At 42.8% G+C, this 14179-nt stretch overlaps 1 protein-coding gene across 6 annotated transcripts in view; it reads right to left on the bottom strand.

Moving 5' to 3' along the window:
• The window catches only part of LOC147888768 (conserved oligomeric Golgi complex component-related / COG complex component-like protein), a 53408-nt gene that overhangs the window by 18300 nt on the left and 20929 nt on the right, over window positions 1-14179 (bottom strand). For all 6 annotated transcript variants that reach the window (XR_015543018.1, XR_015543016.1, XR_015543017.1 and 3 more), the window contains exons 4-10: window positions 9320-9468; window positions 8740-8817; window positions 8487-8580; window positions 8187-8261; window positions 7801-8097; window positions 7631-7698; window positions 7482-7536 (exon numbers count right to left, since the gene is read on the bottom strand). Coding sequence is in view for 2 of the 6 variants with exons in the window: in XM_087392478.1 (XP_087248604.1) it covers window positions 7482-7536; window positions 7631-7698; window positions 7801-8097; window positions 8187-8261; window positions 8487-8580; window positions 8740-8817; window positions 9320-9468 (816 nt within the window). In the remaining 4 variants the exon portion in view is untranslated. The remainder of the gene's footprint in view (window positions 1-7481; window positions 7537-7630; window positions 7699-7800; window positions 8098-8186; window positions 8262-8486; window positions 8581-8739; window positions 8818-9319; window positions 9469-14179) is intronic.

Below are 14179 nucleotides of genomic sequence, written 5' to 3' on the forward strand. Positions count from 1 at the left end.
TTGTAAGACTAGAATAAGTCCAATCATACAACTTTAGAATTTTTTGTTGTTCTAAAGATCAAAAATCTACAAAGAAAATAAAAGAGAAAATGAAAGAGAAGAAAAAAGAGGTAAACAAAAACTTTTATGAAAAGCAAAAGGAAGACATACTTAGCAAGCAAAGCAACACTTATGTTGTCATCAGTGCCCAAGCATAAGCAGCTATACTGGGTTTCTAAAAACCCGCGGAGTCTCTTGGGCAAACTATAGCCAATTACAAACTATAGCCAAAACTGTCCAATTACAAACTATAGCCAAAACTGTGACAATATGCTGAGGTTAGGCACCAAGAACAAGCTCTATTTGCTGATGCAACTGTTGTAAAACTCTCCTAGATCACCGTGTTTCCCCAATGGACTTCAGTAGCTGCTGTAGGAAGAGGATCCTCACCCCCTTCTTGCATTGAGATTGTAGCAACACAAATGAACTACAAAGCTAGGGAAGTCGTAGAGACAAAACCCTAGGGTGGACCCTAACTGAGGTCAAAAGATGTGTGGTGACTGACTCACCCACAAACTCAACCTCTAGCTGAGGTTAGGAGGAAAAACCCTTAATAAAGGGAAAAAGGGCCCCTAGCCCCTTATTACATAACATTGGTCATTCCCTTCAGAAATATAAATATTTTTAACACCCCCCTGCAATGACATTGTCACAATGTACAAGCTAAAAATCAATCACCAAATGGATATAGGTTTAAAGTTTTGCAAAAAGCCTTAGACTTGGATGAGGTAATGCTTTCGTAAAGAGATATGCCACATTCCCTGTGTAGGGAAGAAGACCAAGCTGATGTCCCGTGCATGTAGCCGCTCATTACATAATGATAATGAATTTCAATGCAAGCATGAAACACAGAATTCCGTGCCACTACAATGGCACTCTAAATGTCAATGAGAATTGCAGTAGGCTCCTCCAATGAAGCATGAAGATCACCCAACAAGTGCCTCAGCCAAATACGCTCGATGTTGTTATGAAGGCTTCCTTGTAATCAGCCTAACATGCTGAGGTAGCCACCGTAGGCTGTTTCTTGCTTAGCCAAGAAATGCACGAGTGCCCAAGAAAGAAGAAGTTACCACTAGTGGACTGCCAAGAATCAAAATCACCAGCCCAATCCGAATCGTTGCAAGCATGTATGTGAAAGTCAACCCCCCCAGGGAAAAAGCAAACTAAGAGACCGAGTGCCCTACAAATATCAAAACACATGCTTCACAGCCTGCCGATGTGAAGTCTTTGGGGTGTGCATAAACCTACTCAACTGGGACACTGAACACTGAATGTCAGAACATGTGTTGCATAAACAAATGAGGCATCACACAGCGTGTCTGTAAACAGAGGCATCAAAAGGTTCATTGGCATCATGAACGGACAGCTCAAGCCCCGGCTCCATAGGAGTAGAGATGGGCTTGCAATTCTGAAATTTGAACTGTTCCTGCAACAGCCCAATACTTCTACCCTCCTGTATAAACTGGATGCCCAAATAGTAGCAAAGCAACCCCAAATCTGACATCTCAAATGGCTGTTGTAATTCAGCCCTCAAATCTGCAATTTTTGCAGCATTAGTACCAATGAACAGCATGTCATCAACATAGAGAATAATGCTGAGCAAATCCCCCTTTCCTTCCTCACATAAAGCTTGCTCTCATGTGAACTATCCTGCATTCCCCGGCTGGTCAAAAAGACATCTATCTTTGCATACCAAGCTCGAGGAGCTTGCTTCAATCCATACAAGGCCTTTCTCAGCTTGCATACTTTGGCTCCTTGCCAGGTTCCACAAATCCAATGGGAATGAGAAACATAGACCTCCTCCTGAAGGTCCCCATTCAAGAATGCAAATTTGATGTCCAACTGATGGATCTTCCATCCCTGAAAATGCGACCAATGCAACAACTGTACACCTAACGGTGGTCATACGAGAAGTGAGCAAAGGTTTCATCAGAATCTATGCCTTTCTTCCACTTCATGCCAATTACCTTCTTGCAAGCAGGTAAGTCCGCCAACTCCAAAGTGTGGGTTTTCTTGATGGAGTCGATTTACGCTTGCATTGCCCGCATCCAATGCACATTGTCTCGTGCATCATCAAACCAATCAAGCTCATATACCTCAACTATGCTGCTGACCCAAGCAGCTACATCCAAGTATCCACCATAGCCGTTGCTATCCTTCGTCTCATCGAGCTCTCCTTCTGCTGCCCATTCCCACCATCACGGGCGTGGAATCAGGGGACTTCTTACTATTGACCTGCTTGGATCCTTGACCCTACTAACTTTCCACCTTCTCTCTCTCTTACATAGCACCTTCTCTTTCCACCCCTTGTCACTTCCCCCCTCTCTCTACATCACCCTTCTCTTGTCACTCCACCTTCTCTCTTTGCATGAGGCCTTCTCTTTCCACCCCTCATCACCCCCCCCCCCCCTCTCTCTCTCTCTCTCTCTCTCTCTCTCTCTCTCTCTCTCTTGATTGGCAGGAAAATTGGGTTCATCCCCTTTTCAAGGGAGGCGACAGAAATTCAGTTACCAATTATCAAACTATAATGGTCAGCTCCACCCCAGCCAAACTTTTTAGTACAATACTTGAAGCAAAAATCAGCAGCTGGGCAGAAGAAGCCAAGAAAAGGGCTATTGGGCAAGCAGGCTTCCACAAAGAACACAGAACTGCAGACCACCTCGTTACACTGAGGGTCCTCATGGATGAAAGCAGATTACACAGAAACACTCTACTCTGTTGCTTTGTTGATTTCAGAAAAGCATTCGATACAGTACCACGAGGAGGTTTATGGGATAGAATGCACATCCCGGAGGTCCCTCTGACACTCAGAGTGGGCATCTCCCGGATATATGAAAAAGTTCTATGCCAATTGAAGCAATCTCAGGGACTATCGACTGCATTTCAAAGCAACATGGGAGTCAAGCAAGGCTGCCCACTCTCACCCACTTTATTTGGGATATGCATTGACAGGCTAGAAGAACTTGTAAAAGAAGCTATGTCAACAGAAGACATACAAGGCCCCAAAATAGGAGTGTGGGTAATATTGTTACTACTATATGCAGATGATATAGTTCTTTTTGCATATGATCCCGACCACATGCACAAACTATTACAGATATTGAAGACCTTTTGTCTAGAGAGCGGGCTGCAGGTAAATGTCAACAAAACCAAAATGATGGCAGTGTGCACCATTCAGCCTTTACATCCCCCAGACATTATATTCGATGGACAGCCCCTCGAATATGTCAATACTTTTAAATACCTAGGAATTGATATTCCAGCAGATCATAGATGGTGGCAATGTGTCCAAAGAAGACTAGACACACGCTGGGGCAAATACTATCACTTTGAAAATGACTGCAGGCACATCGACACTCGCAATTGGAAGATTCGGAACATTTTGTTTGATGCATATGTAGTTCAAACAGTACTCTATGGGGAAGTATGGGGAGGCAGCATTCCCCCATCGACATGGAATGAGATCGAAAAAATGCAGAAGGCTTTCTTACACCGCCACTTAACTATTAGAAACAGGCAGGAGACCTATCGAGTTCCATGCTTTGGTTAGAGTACTGCAATACTTAGTGGAGGTACAACAAATGCAAACAGATAGATTACTCACAGGGCATGGATGGCCAGCATGAAACTTCAAAAGAACCATAAGAGCAAGATCATTTGCACAGGATGGGGGACAGATATAAGGAAGTGGTTCAGCAGATGGAATGTAGACTCATACCTGACTATGCCACCCGCAAGAATTGATATCCAAGAGTTTCAGATGTCCCTACTGAGCACTCTACAGACTCAATGGCTAACAACAAAGAAGAGGGTGAAGCTGGAGTATTACCAAGATCACATCAACCCCACATGTTGGTCCACATATATGACAAAAGAGGCCCCTGCTCAGGCATACATCAGCACTTCCATCCCCTTGCTCTATCGCAGAAATATTGCTAGATTCCGGACTAGATCTCACATGCTTGCAATTGAGAAGGGAGCGTGGTTGAATCTTCCGCGACATGCCAGAATATGCAGATTTTGTGACACTCAAACAGTGGAGACAGAGGCACATATAGTTCTGCAGTGTCCCAGTTATGCACACATTAGGGAGGACTACCGGAAGTTACTGGGAGCCTCCACACAGTTAACATCAGTCCTTTCCACTGCCTCGCCGGCAGCATTAGGATCTTTTGTTACCCGCCTCTTTTTGTACCGTCAAGAACTTGAAAATTCTTGACCCCTCCACACCGGAGGAGACTTTTCTTGTACACCGTTCGGGTCCCATGGGTCGTTTTCTGCCCCCCGTGGACGATAATAATTTCTACTTCTACTTCTCTCTCTCTCTCGCGCCCGCTGCAATGAGCTAGAAATTCTAAGCAAGCTCATATGCACTCTCATAATCCTCTGGCTTGAAACTACAAACACATCACTGAATGTCTATACGCAGCCCATGGAGAAACTTGCTCAACTTTTGGCTTTCCTCCAACTGCATCTGTATGAAAACCTAAGTAAATTTATTGGCCTAATGATTCACCGCCTCAGTGTCCCCCTGGCGCCACTCATAGAACTGACTCTGAAGTCTATCCAGGTACTGAGGTGGTAGGAACACTGTTTTGATATCTTTCACGAACTCCGTCACCATAAAGAAGTGTATCCTCGTCTGCATCATTGTGGTCCTTATACCACTTGAGCCACCAGGTGACCGCCTCACTTGTGAGGTACATCGATGCCAGAATGCACCTTTCGTTGTCGCTCGTAGGCACAATTGAAAAATAGCTTTCGAACTGATTGAGCCACGAACCAACACTAATTCGGTCTTACCATCATATTGAAGAAAATTGAGCTTCCTAGGAAAGAAGATTTAACGGGCTGCTAGACTTTCTCCCTTCCTTCATCTCCATGTGGAGGGAGTAGAGAAATGAAAATTTATTGGTCCTGTTCATCCTTCTCCTCCCGAGCATTGCCAACAGATATTCCCCCCCACGCTCTGAATGGAGGGTCTGCAACCTGCATTCAGATTGATTTTCAACCAAAGCCACAGTGTTTGACCAAATTGCAAACTTTGGACTTGTCCTTAAGAGCAAAGACCCAAGTAAAACACATGAACTCATCTATGAATGTAACACCATAAAGATGACCTCCAAGGGACGAAGTGAGCATGGGTCCACAAACATTAGTATGGATGAGCTGTAATTTATCTATAGCGCAGACTGCCACATCCTTGGGAAAGGAAAAATGATGCATTTCACCCAAAATACAGCCCTCACATATTTTGTTTAGAGAGATCTCCAAATGAGATAAGGCATTAACCTTATTAAGCTTCCACAATAACCGAAGGCTGCCATAATTTACATGTCCAAACCTGGCATGCCATAGTTCTACGTCCTACGTGGCAGAGGTAGAAGCCACAAAAGCTGAACATGCTCTTCTCCCATATGCATCAAGCTGAAATAACCCATGACATACTGTACCTGGGAAAACCAAGGCATAGTCTCTCTCCATGTCATCACGGACCGTACATCAATCATCCTTAAAGATGACTTGGTAAGCTCTTCGAGAGAAAGAAGATCTTAATCCCAGGGACATACAAAACATCCTGGATGCAAACATATGAACCATCCATTGTTGTGAGCGAAAGTTATCCAATCCCTTTAATTGGATAAGAAGAGTCATTGGCACAAGAAACTGACTTGACAACTGGTGCACTAGATAACTTATCAAAGAAGGATTTATATGGCGGGAAGCACCCCATTCAGAATGTGCATGTCCAGAAGAACTACTGCTAGAGACATGACTTGGCTGAACTTTCTTTTTTCCCTCATCCTTGGCTGAAAAAGCATGCTCCTCACTACGAGAACATGAATCCATAAGATTCCCACACATCGAAAGGTTGAGCGACGTATAAAAAGAAAGATAAGACATCGACAAGGAGTTTAAAGTAGTAGAAACAAGCTATGAGTCTGGCATCGATATCAAGAGTTGCTCACATAAATCTTGAATCATGTGCATAGAGTCACCCTCATCCATGTGCAAGCTATCAAGCACTCTGCGCAAAAACCAGACTCTAGCATCATTACAAGGTTGATACATATTCTCCAAATATCATAGGCAGCTTTAGCAGTCCAGCAGGCCTTGATACGAGGTCTAATGAACCTCTTTACATTCAATGAGATCAAAGACAATGCTCAGGCATTCCTAGTATCCCACCTCTTTTGCTCAAGAGTGACACCTACAAGTGTCATCCAACCTATCCTCCTAAGAAGCATCTAAAAGACGATCTATATTCGGATTTTGTTGTGGCATTTGAGCAAACAAAAAGAGGCAAAGAAATATCAGCAAAGTTCACGTGCTGTGAATACTCTGCTCAAGCAAGAGAAATCACTGGCAAATGCTATACTAGGCTAGAGGATGCACCTCAAATCTGCCAGAAAAATCCATGCTGGGATAAATACTGCAATTTCAGGATTCTCTATGAAAATCACCTTTGGTCCGAACCAAACAACCAATTACAAATTCCAATGTCCTCTCAAGGATGTAAACGTGTGAAAGTGAAGACGACGAGAGCCCGCCCGATGCACGAGGAAGTAAGGGTGGGATCGGCTTTTGGTTCTTAGCTTCTTCGCAAAGGTATGTCATGTATTGACAAAATGCATCTCATTCCAGAGATATCATTCATTTCTCCACTAGCATGATGGGGCCTATAGGGGGTTTGCACTTTGGTCCCCAACTCTCCTATTAAAAATCTTTTGCCTTTTGTTTCTAGTATTTTCCAATATGCTCTAGAGAGCTCAACGTGCCCAGGCTTGGCAGCCATGAAGAGCCAGCATTTGCACAAGCATTGCATACAAAAACTTCCTCATTTATCGATTCCATAGATGTGATTTCCTGCCCCTTTTCTTGGAAATGGTATAAGACTTTCAAACCTCCTTTACTCTTTTTTCCACGCAGGCATTAACAATATGTAGCTCTACGTTACCCGACCTCCATACCATATGTGCACATAACAAGAGGCTATAGAAAGGAGCTAACAATGCAAAAGCACAAAGTAATCCATGCAAAAAGGTAACCTGTACATTCCAAAGGGCCAATATAATAATCCCACGTTGCAATACAATTGAAATAAAATGCAAGATCTAATTTTTCTTCACCCCTTTCCACACTATTAATCAACCCCCAAACGACTAGACAATAACTAGCTCTGAATTCCCTCTATTAAAAAGTAAACAAAAGGATAGGCATATGAAGAAATTGTTTGGTTGCCTTCAAAAAATAATTCCTAGAAAATAAAATAAGGGAAATGAACATGATGGGCATGCTTAATTGCCTTCAGCAATATTATATAGATCGATCTTATCTTTAACTGTCTTTTTCACTAAAAAGGAACATCTTGTCAAAAGGTTACCCTCCTTCATAGAGAGCAATGTAAGACAGAATCAACTAAGAAAGTAGGTAGAACTCACTTGAAAATTTTCAATTGTAGCTGACATATTGTTAGCGAACAGATTGTATACAGATCTGTAAAGTTTCACAGCAGGCAAGGTGGGATCAGCCTTATGATTCAAACAATAATAAACGATCATTTTCTTGGAAAAAGGTAATCAAAACTCACGTTTCAAAAAGTGGCAGGAGCAGACCTCTGAAATCCATACCCACACGGCCAAGGCTCATGCCACAATACTGAAAGAATGAGCACCAATGCACACAAATCACTGAATCATTAAAAAATCCAGATCAACAGTGCTTCCAATTACATCCCACAAATTTTAAGTGCAAACATACCATGCATTGCTCAAGAAGAATTGCCAAAGATACTCCCTCTGTTATTTTGGGAAGTAAAGCCTGAAGAATTGCCAGGTGTAAGGTGATTCTATGCATGGCCCAGCTATAAAGAAGACCCCCATCGTAATTTTCCTCATTTCCTGAAGTGTCGTCAGCAAAGATGGCTCTGTATTGAGTGACTACATCAAAAAGATGCACTCGATGGCAATCTGCCATCCTTTTCAAGTAATCATATGGATTTCCCTGATCCAGATCATCAATTATGCCCGCAAGCCATGTATCTCTGCACCTCAAAAACTGTGTGGATACGCAAGGCTCAGGAATGGAAAAATAAAAAATTAGACATCTGACAAGGCCTCTAAGGTCGCATTGAGTGGAAAAGGTACCTGCAGACGCATTTCATGTTCAGTGAACACTCCCAGACGCCGCAGATATCCTATTATCCTGAGACATTCTGGCAACTGGATTCCATTTTATCAAAGACAGAGAAATTTTTAAAAAAATTAAGAAGCATACCCTAATGAGAACTTCCTACACCCCTTTCCACAAAAGAAGATGAGTTTAAAATCTCGCAATGAACTCTAGGAATTGAGTTAAACTCACCAAAGGAACTTTACTTCAGCTTAGCAATTTTAATCATCAGAATCTCGAAAAAACAGCTGAGCAGGTATGAAACTTTTACATACTTGAATATTGGAGCGTAGCCTTTGAAGCAATTGTAAAAGCATAGACTCTGTTATTTGTTTTACATCTGCTACCAAAGACTGAATTACAGGAAGCCTGCAAGTGTTTGGGAATGTACTTTTACTTAACTAAGTTACATCAGAAGTATAGAAAGGACCTATTGACAACATTGTGGAATTTCTGAAATTTGATATCAAGAAAGATGCAGACAATAGAAAATATCAAGAACCAAAATTGTGAAACACATAAGATTACTTGGAATGCATAGTTGCCAGCTTGGAGACGAATGCTTCCAAATCAAGTGCTTCATCGTAATTTCCATTCCGCACACACCTGTGTATGTAGCTTGATCATGTTCAAACCTCTACTACCTCACTTACATGTGCCTTCAAAACAAAAAGCTGCAATGGTCGTTTTACATTGGTTGTTGGTTATCAAAGAGGGCTTCACCCACTTTATCAATGCAAGAAATACTGCTACCGAGAGGTCATTTAGAAGGAGCAGAGAAATAGACTCAACCTTCATCCTCGGTAGTTATAGCCCTTTTTCCACTAAGTATAAAGTGTTTCTTTCCCATTCCATCCACGTTGCTTTGTACACTCAAACAAAGAGGTTTTTACCCCGTACATTAATATTTTAATTTCCCATACCTTCTGCCCTCGTTTGTGCCTATACACTAAACGCTAATTGCAAGCCAATCATAACTAAAGTAGAGCCAAGATCAAATCAGAAAATGAGATGAAACTTGCAACAAGAACCCATTCCATCCTATTTTAGAAATAGGCGACTTTCAGAGATAAAAACCAAAAACATTTGTGCATAACAGAAGGCCTACGTGTCCATGAGCTGAGGAATTTCTAGCAAGTCTAAGATAGCACTGTGATTTGCGAGGAGTGTCTGGTTCAAGCTGCGCTTCTCCAATATTTGTTGGCCAGAATCCATGAAGTTATTACAGCCACCAGTGAGCTCTGGAATCTCCCCAATCTGCATGGTCCATGACCACCAATGTAAGTTCATTCACAAATTAAAGCACTACTGCAATTTTGTTCAAATAATACTGCCAAACAAAAAGTGCCCCAAGATGTTGGCTTTTCCTGAAGTTTTATAGCACAATAGGCACAAAATTCCAATTGTAATATAAGATCTGAGAATTTCAAACAATCTAAAACCAAAGGGTGGGTGTGTGTGTGTGGGGGGGGGGGAGGGGGGGGCGTCTTGGCCGCTCAACCCAAGTGTAATTGTGTATACCTCTTTACTGCTAATCGTATTGATGCTGAAAAGTACAGCAAGGAGAAGCTTGAGTCTGTTTCCAAAGATCAGCCACGTCATGTGATAAAAGTAACTGAGACCATTGGAGGTGCTCTAAGGCTAGCATGTGCGTGCGACCTGAAGTATTATCTCCAGGCTGTGGAGCATTATTAAAATCTCCACCAAGAAAGGCATTTTGCCTCCAGCGATATTGTCGAAGGTCCTGCCAAAGGGAAGCTCGCACCTACGAGGACTCAGTGAATTCATAAGTATCTCCTTGCAAAAGGCATTGTATCAGCAAATTCATAAGTATCTCCTTGTAATAGGCATTGTGTCAGTATCCATCGGCCATGTTGGACATTCTGATCCAAAACGAGCTGAATAGTATGTTTGACTACTATTCTTGAGAAATTTCAGGTGCCAGCATAAAAGATATCGTATCCCGCAAAATGGCTAGTCTGGCCTGCATAACCATGCTGGTTATGTTCTTGTAAAGCAACCATATCAGGCTGAAAAGTATTTAAATAAGCCCTAATAATCTTCCATTTGTGCAAATCACATAACCCATGTACATTGTAAGTGAAGCACTTTTTGTGACTGCATATATATAATGTAAAAGTATATAAAATCTGAAATACGCACTAAGGAAATCAGGTCTTCATATCCATCTCAGGATCCCATGATCCTGAGACTCCGGCAAAGAGGTAATGGCATCCTCTTCAAGAAAAAGCGTGCGATTAACAGTCACCGCAGCCCAAGTGAACACATGCCAGAGTTTTCAGCTGGACTATGTCCACAGGAAGATGCACCATTCCATGTACGGGAGAGAGGGGGCCTTCTGCCAGAGATCATTACCCTGGGTGTTTGCCCGTGTTTGCCAACCGTCACTTGTACCATTTTCCTTTGCTTTTGGCTGAGCCAGAAAAGAATTTGAACCAGCTCCATTGTTAGTTGGGGCGACTTTGGCTTTTCCCTTTTCTTGCACTGTAGGTGGTGATTTATTGCTTTTATTTTTGGGCCCAGAAGTAGAGGCAACATCCTTGCTTTGGATAGGAGCCGGCATCGCATCAAGAGGCATCTTATGAAGAACCAATGGACATTGAGAAGCCATATGCCCAAATTTTCTACATTCAGAGCAAGCTCCTGCAGAAAAAACCCATTTCAATTTATAAAAAGCACTTCCCATAGCCACATTATCTATTGTGACAGAGTAGGAATCTGGAGTGGGGACATCTCTGTCCCACAATATGCAAAAATCTGTTAGAATTGCCATTCTGTCTAGGAGGGCATACAACGTTGCCTAATGCAGCAACATCGGGGGAAGTCCACGAGCTCTACCCATACTAGGCAGCGATGCCTAATCAGCAAGCCATGATCTCGAGTGGGAGACCGAGGCAAGAGATGCAACCATCTGATGCCCATAATAAACCAGAGAATGCTCCAAGAGTGTTTGTTTGTGCTGCTCATCAGTCATGATAACTTCAAAAAATCCCCTGGATGCATAAGCCCTTTCGCAAAAAACAGCCCCCCAGGGTCCTTGTGAGCCAGTTGTCCACATCAGTAGCTTTAGGCATAAGACCGAGAAACAAAATTATGACAGCATTTTTGGCTACTCCCTCATGGGATAAACTATCTCATCAACCTACACCATTATGCCCACTGCAGGGGCAGGATCTTTCCAATCCTTACTGGTGTCTTCGAACCTTCATGCATAACTTCATATACCAGCTGTGCCATCATGAGAGGTGCGAACAGGGTCATCCTGGCCTTAAATATGCTTTTGTTTCTTACTTGTGAGAGTCTTCCCCTGACAAAAGTCTTATCCATTTGAGAAGCTGCCATTTCTTCAAACTTCGATAAAAAGATGAGTCTATTTGAGGAAACAGCAGTGCTGAAGCAAACAGCCACAGAAAGAAGGATGAAAGTCGATCAAAATATACAGGTATGGAGTGACAAAACCCACACAAAATTCACGCACACAAACCCTCACTCACACAGTCCACAGCCTGCTAAAACACACACACACACACAAAACTACGTGCACACACAAAGGCTGCGTCCAAAAAGACAGAGAAATATGGTGATTAAGCAGGTCGCAGGAGAGAGAAGAGTTCTGCAGAGGGAGTCGAGACCAATGAAATCCCTGATTTAGGGTTGCAAACAGCATAACGAAGGCTCCAAGGAGAGTAGGAAAGACCACAGAAGGTCCAGCCAAGAGCATGTGTAGCAAAAAGAGAATCCCAAGAAGGTCCAAAATTAGGTCATAGCAGAGGAAAACGAATCCGAGAACACACATGACAGCAGGTAGAGGCAAAATTAAACTGCAAGCACTTGTGAGGCGAGGCGCTGCAGATGGGCGAAACCCTAGGAGCTGGCAGGACAGGAATCACCATAGCTGAGCTCCTCTCTCAACACACACACACACCACACACACACACACGTGTGTGCACATATATATAGATCTCTACATATGTATAATTCATATTTTCCACACACTAGATGCGATTTGCAGATTCAGCCTTTTTTTCTCTGAAAGTGTGATTTATTTTCAGGCTGTTTCCTCAGTCCAGGATTTCGTTTTTCATCTATGGGCACTTCTAAAAAGTGAAAGAGATTTTACTTATTTCTAACCTACCTTCTCTGAATCCTGAGAATTCCAGTCATGTTTGGTTTGAGAACATTGACTCCTAGGGAGTTTCTAACTAAAATTTCTAACACTAACAATTTCAAATCTGGATTTTCTATGTTTCAGAGCTTGAGAGATAGATTGGTGCCAATACATGGTGATTCTAAAGATATTGGCCTTGATGTTTTGCTGAGGCTCGAAGGATTTTTGGGTCTTTCTTCACCTAGATATCTCTGGGGGCTGCTCGTGGCTATTTCCTTTTATTTTCTATTACTTTGGATTCTCATCTCCCATTTTCATTCCTTGGGGAAATCATTGTAATAAACAAATATAGGACTTCTAGGTTTCCTTGGGTTCTGTCTGAGGATCTGAATCGCTACTGTAATTGAAGCCTTTGCATCATTGTAATAAAGAAATATACCTAGGATCAACCCAAGTAGATTCACACCCCATCGGGTGCCGAAGTCCTCTCTTTTTCTTCTCGTTATCCTATCCCTTCCAAGGAATTTTGAATCATGTGATTGTTAATTTCTGACTAATGGCGATTTGAATTCTAAGTTTATTAAGTTATTTAACTAGTAATTGCACAAAACAACTCTGAAACTAACCTGGGGTCGCCAACAACCTAGAGTTAGACTAGAAAGAAAGAAAGAAAGATTATTTGAGGCTTCGAAACTTGCAGGAAGGGAAGCATAGGGCTGAAAAAGCTGACTGTCAACTATGCGGCACATCCTCTACATTATGTATGAGGGAGTAGGCACCATGTTCAATAGCGGACTAAGAACAGATAGGAGGGTCTCAACTGACAGTGGCTCCAACAAAGACTAGGTCGCTGAGGGATAAAACCCGTGATGGAGCATTGCTAGCGACCGACTTGGGTAGTCGTCTGTGCCCACCTCATGGTACCTCACTGTCGGAAAGTACCACTGTCACCCCAACCAATTGTCTCCCTGAGCCAGCGAACATAGGGGGAAGATTTCCGAGCCTCGAGTGTCGTCAACACGCTGGTGGGCTTGTCAGTCACCTTCTCTAGGTCTCGACTGCATCTTCTCCCAGGGGACTGCTGGACAGTGCCATCTGACTTTAAAAAAGCAGTAATCACCCTCTGTCTAGACTCTGACTAGGCCTCATGATCTTGTCTCTATATCATGAGCAATTGGTCTCTATGCCAAGAGGTTGGAGAGGGGTCGAACCCATCTTTGAATAAACAGTGGTGACGGCCTCGGATCTCATAGGACACAAGATATCTGAAAGCAAAGTGCTTATTCGACTCGATCAAAAGGCAGCAATCTATCCATTTGAAGTCTGACAAATCATCTACACGTCCAAGCATACCACATCTCTTATCTCACTTGGTCGCTGAGTGGATAAAGCCAGCCATGGTTCCGCCTAAGGATGTGGAACCGAAATCCTTGACTCGATGGGGTTATGTGATCATTTGCAAAGATGCATCAAGCTGGAGAGGGACAACTGGTAGGATCTGATGTGGGACCAAAGGTTTATTGCAGATCATCCGTAAGAGCAACAAAACCTTGAGTCTCTCTACTGAAGCCATCTCTAAGATCAAGGCCCCAACAAGGACTTTCATACATACAGGTTGGGCGGTCCAAAGAGTCAAAGAGAAGACACTTGCTCCTGGGATCCTAGAACTGAGAGTGAAAGCATTGGCGCTCAAATTACACACAGCCCCTGCTCAATAGGGCCTACATAGTTGGTCTCATAGTGAATATCAGGCCAGAGCAGAGCACTCCGGATATTTAGGACACAACAACCTCTGTTGGCAACCCATTGATAGTTGATTGCTCTCCATGCATGACTGCC

This window comes from Dipteris shenzhenensis, chromosome 21 (genome assembly GCF_047967505.1).
Source record: "Dipteris shenzhenensis isolate YYH24624 ecotype China chromosome 21, Dip_SZ_1.0, whole genome shotgun sequence".
Taxonomy (NCBI): Eukaryota; Viridiplantae; Streptophyta; class Polypodiopsida; order Gleicheniales; family Dipteridaceae; genus Dipteris; species Dipteris shenzhenensis.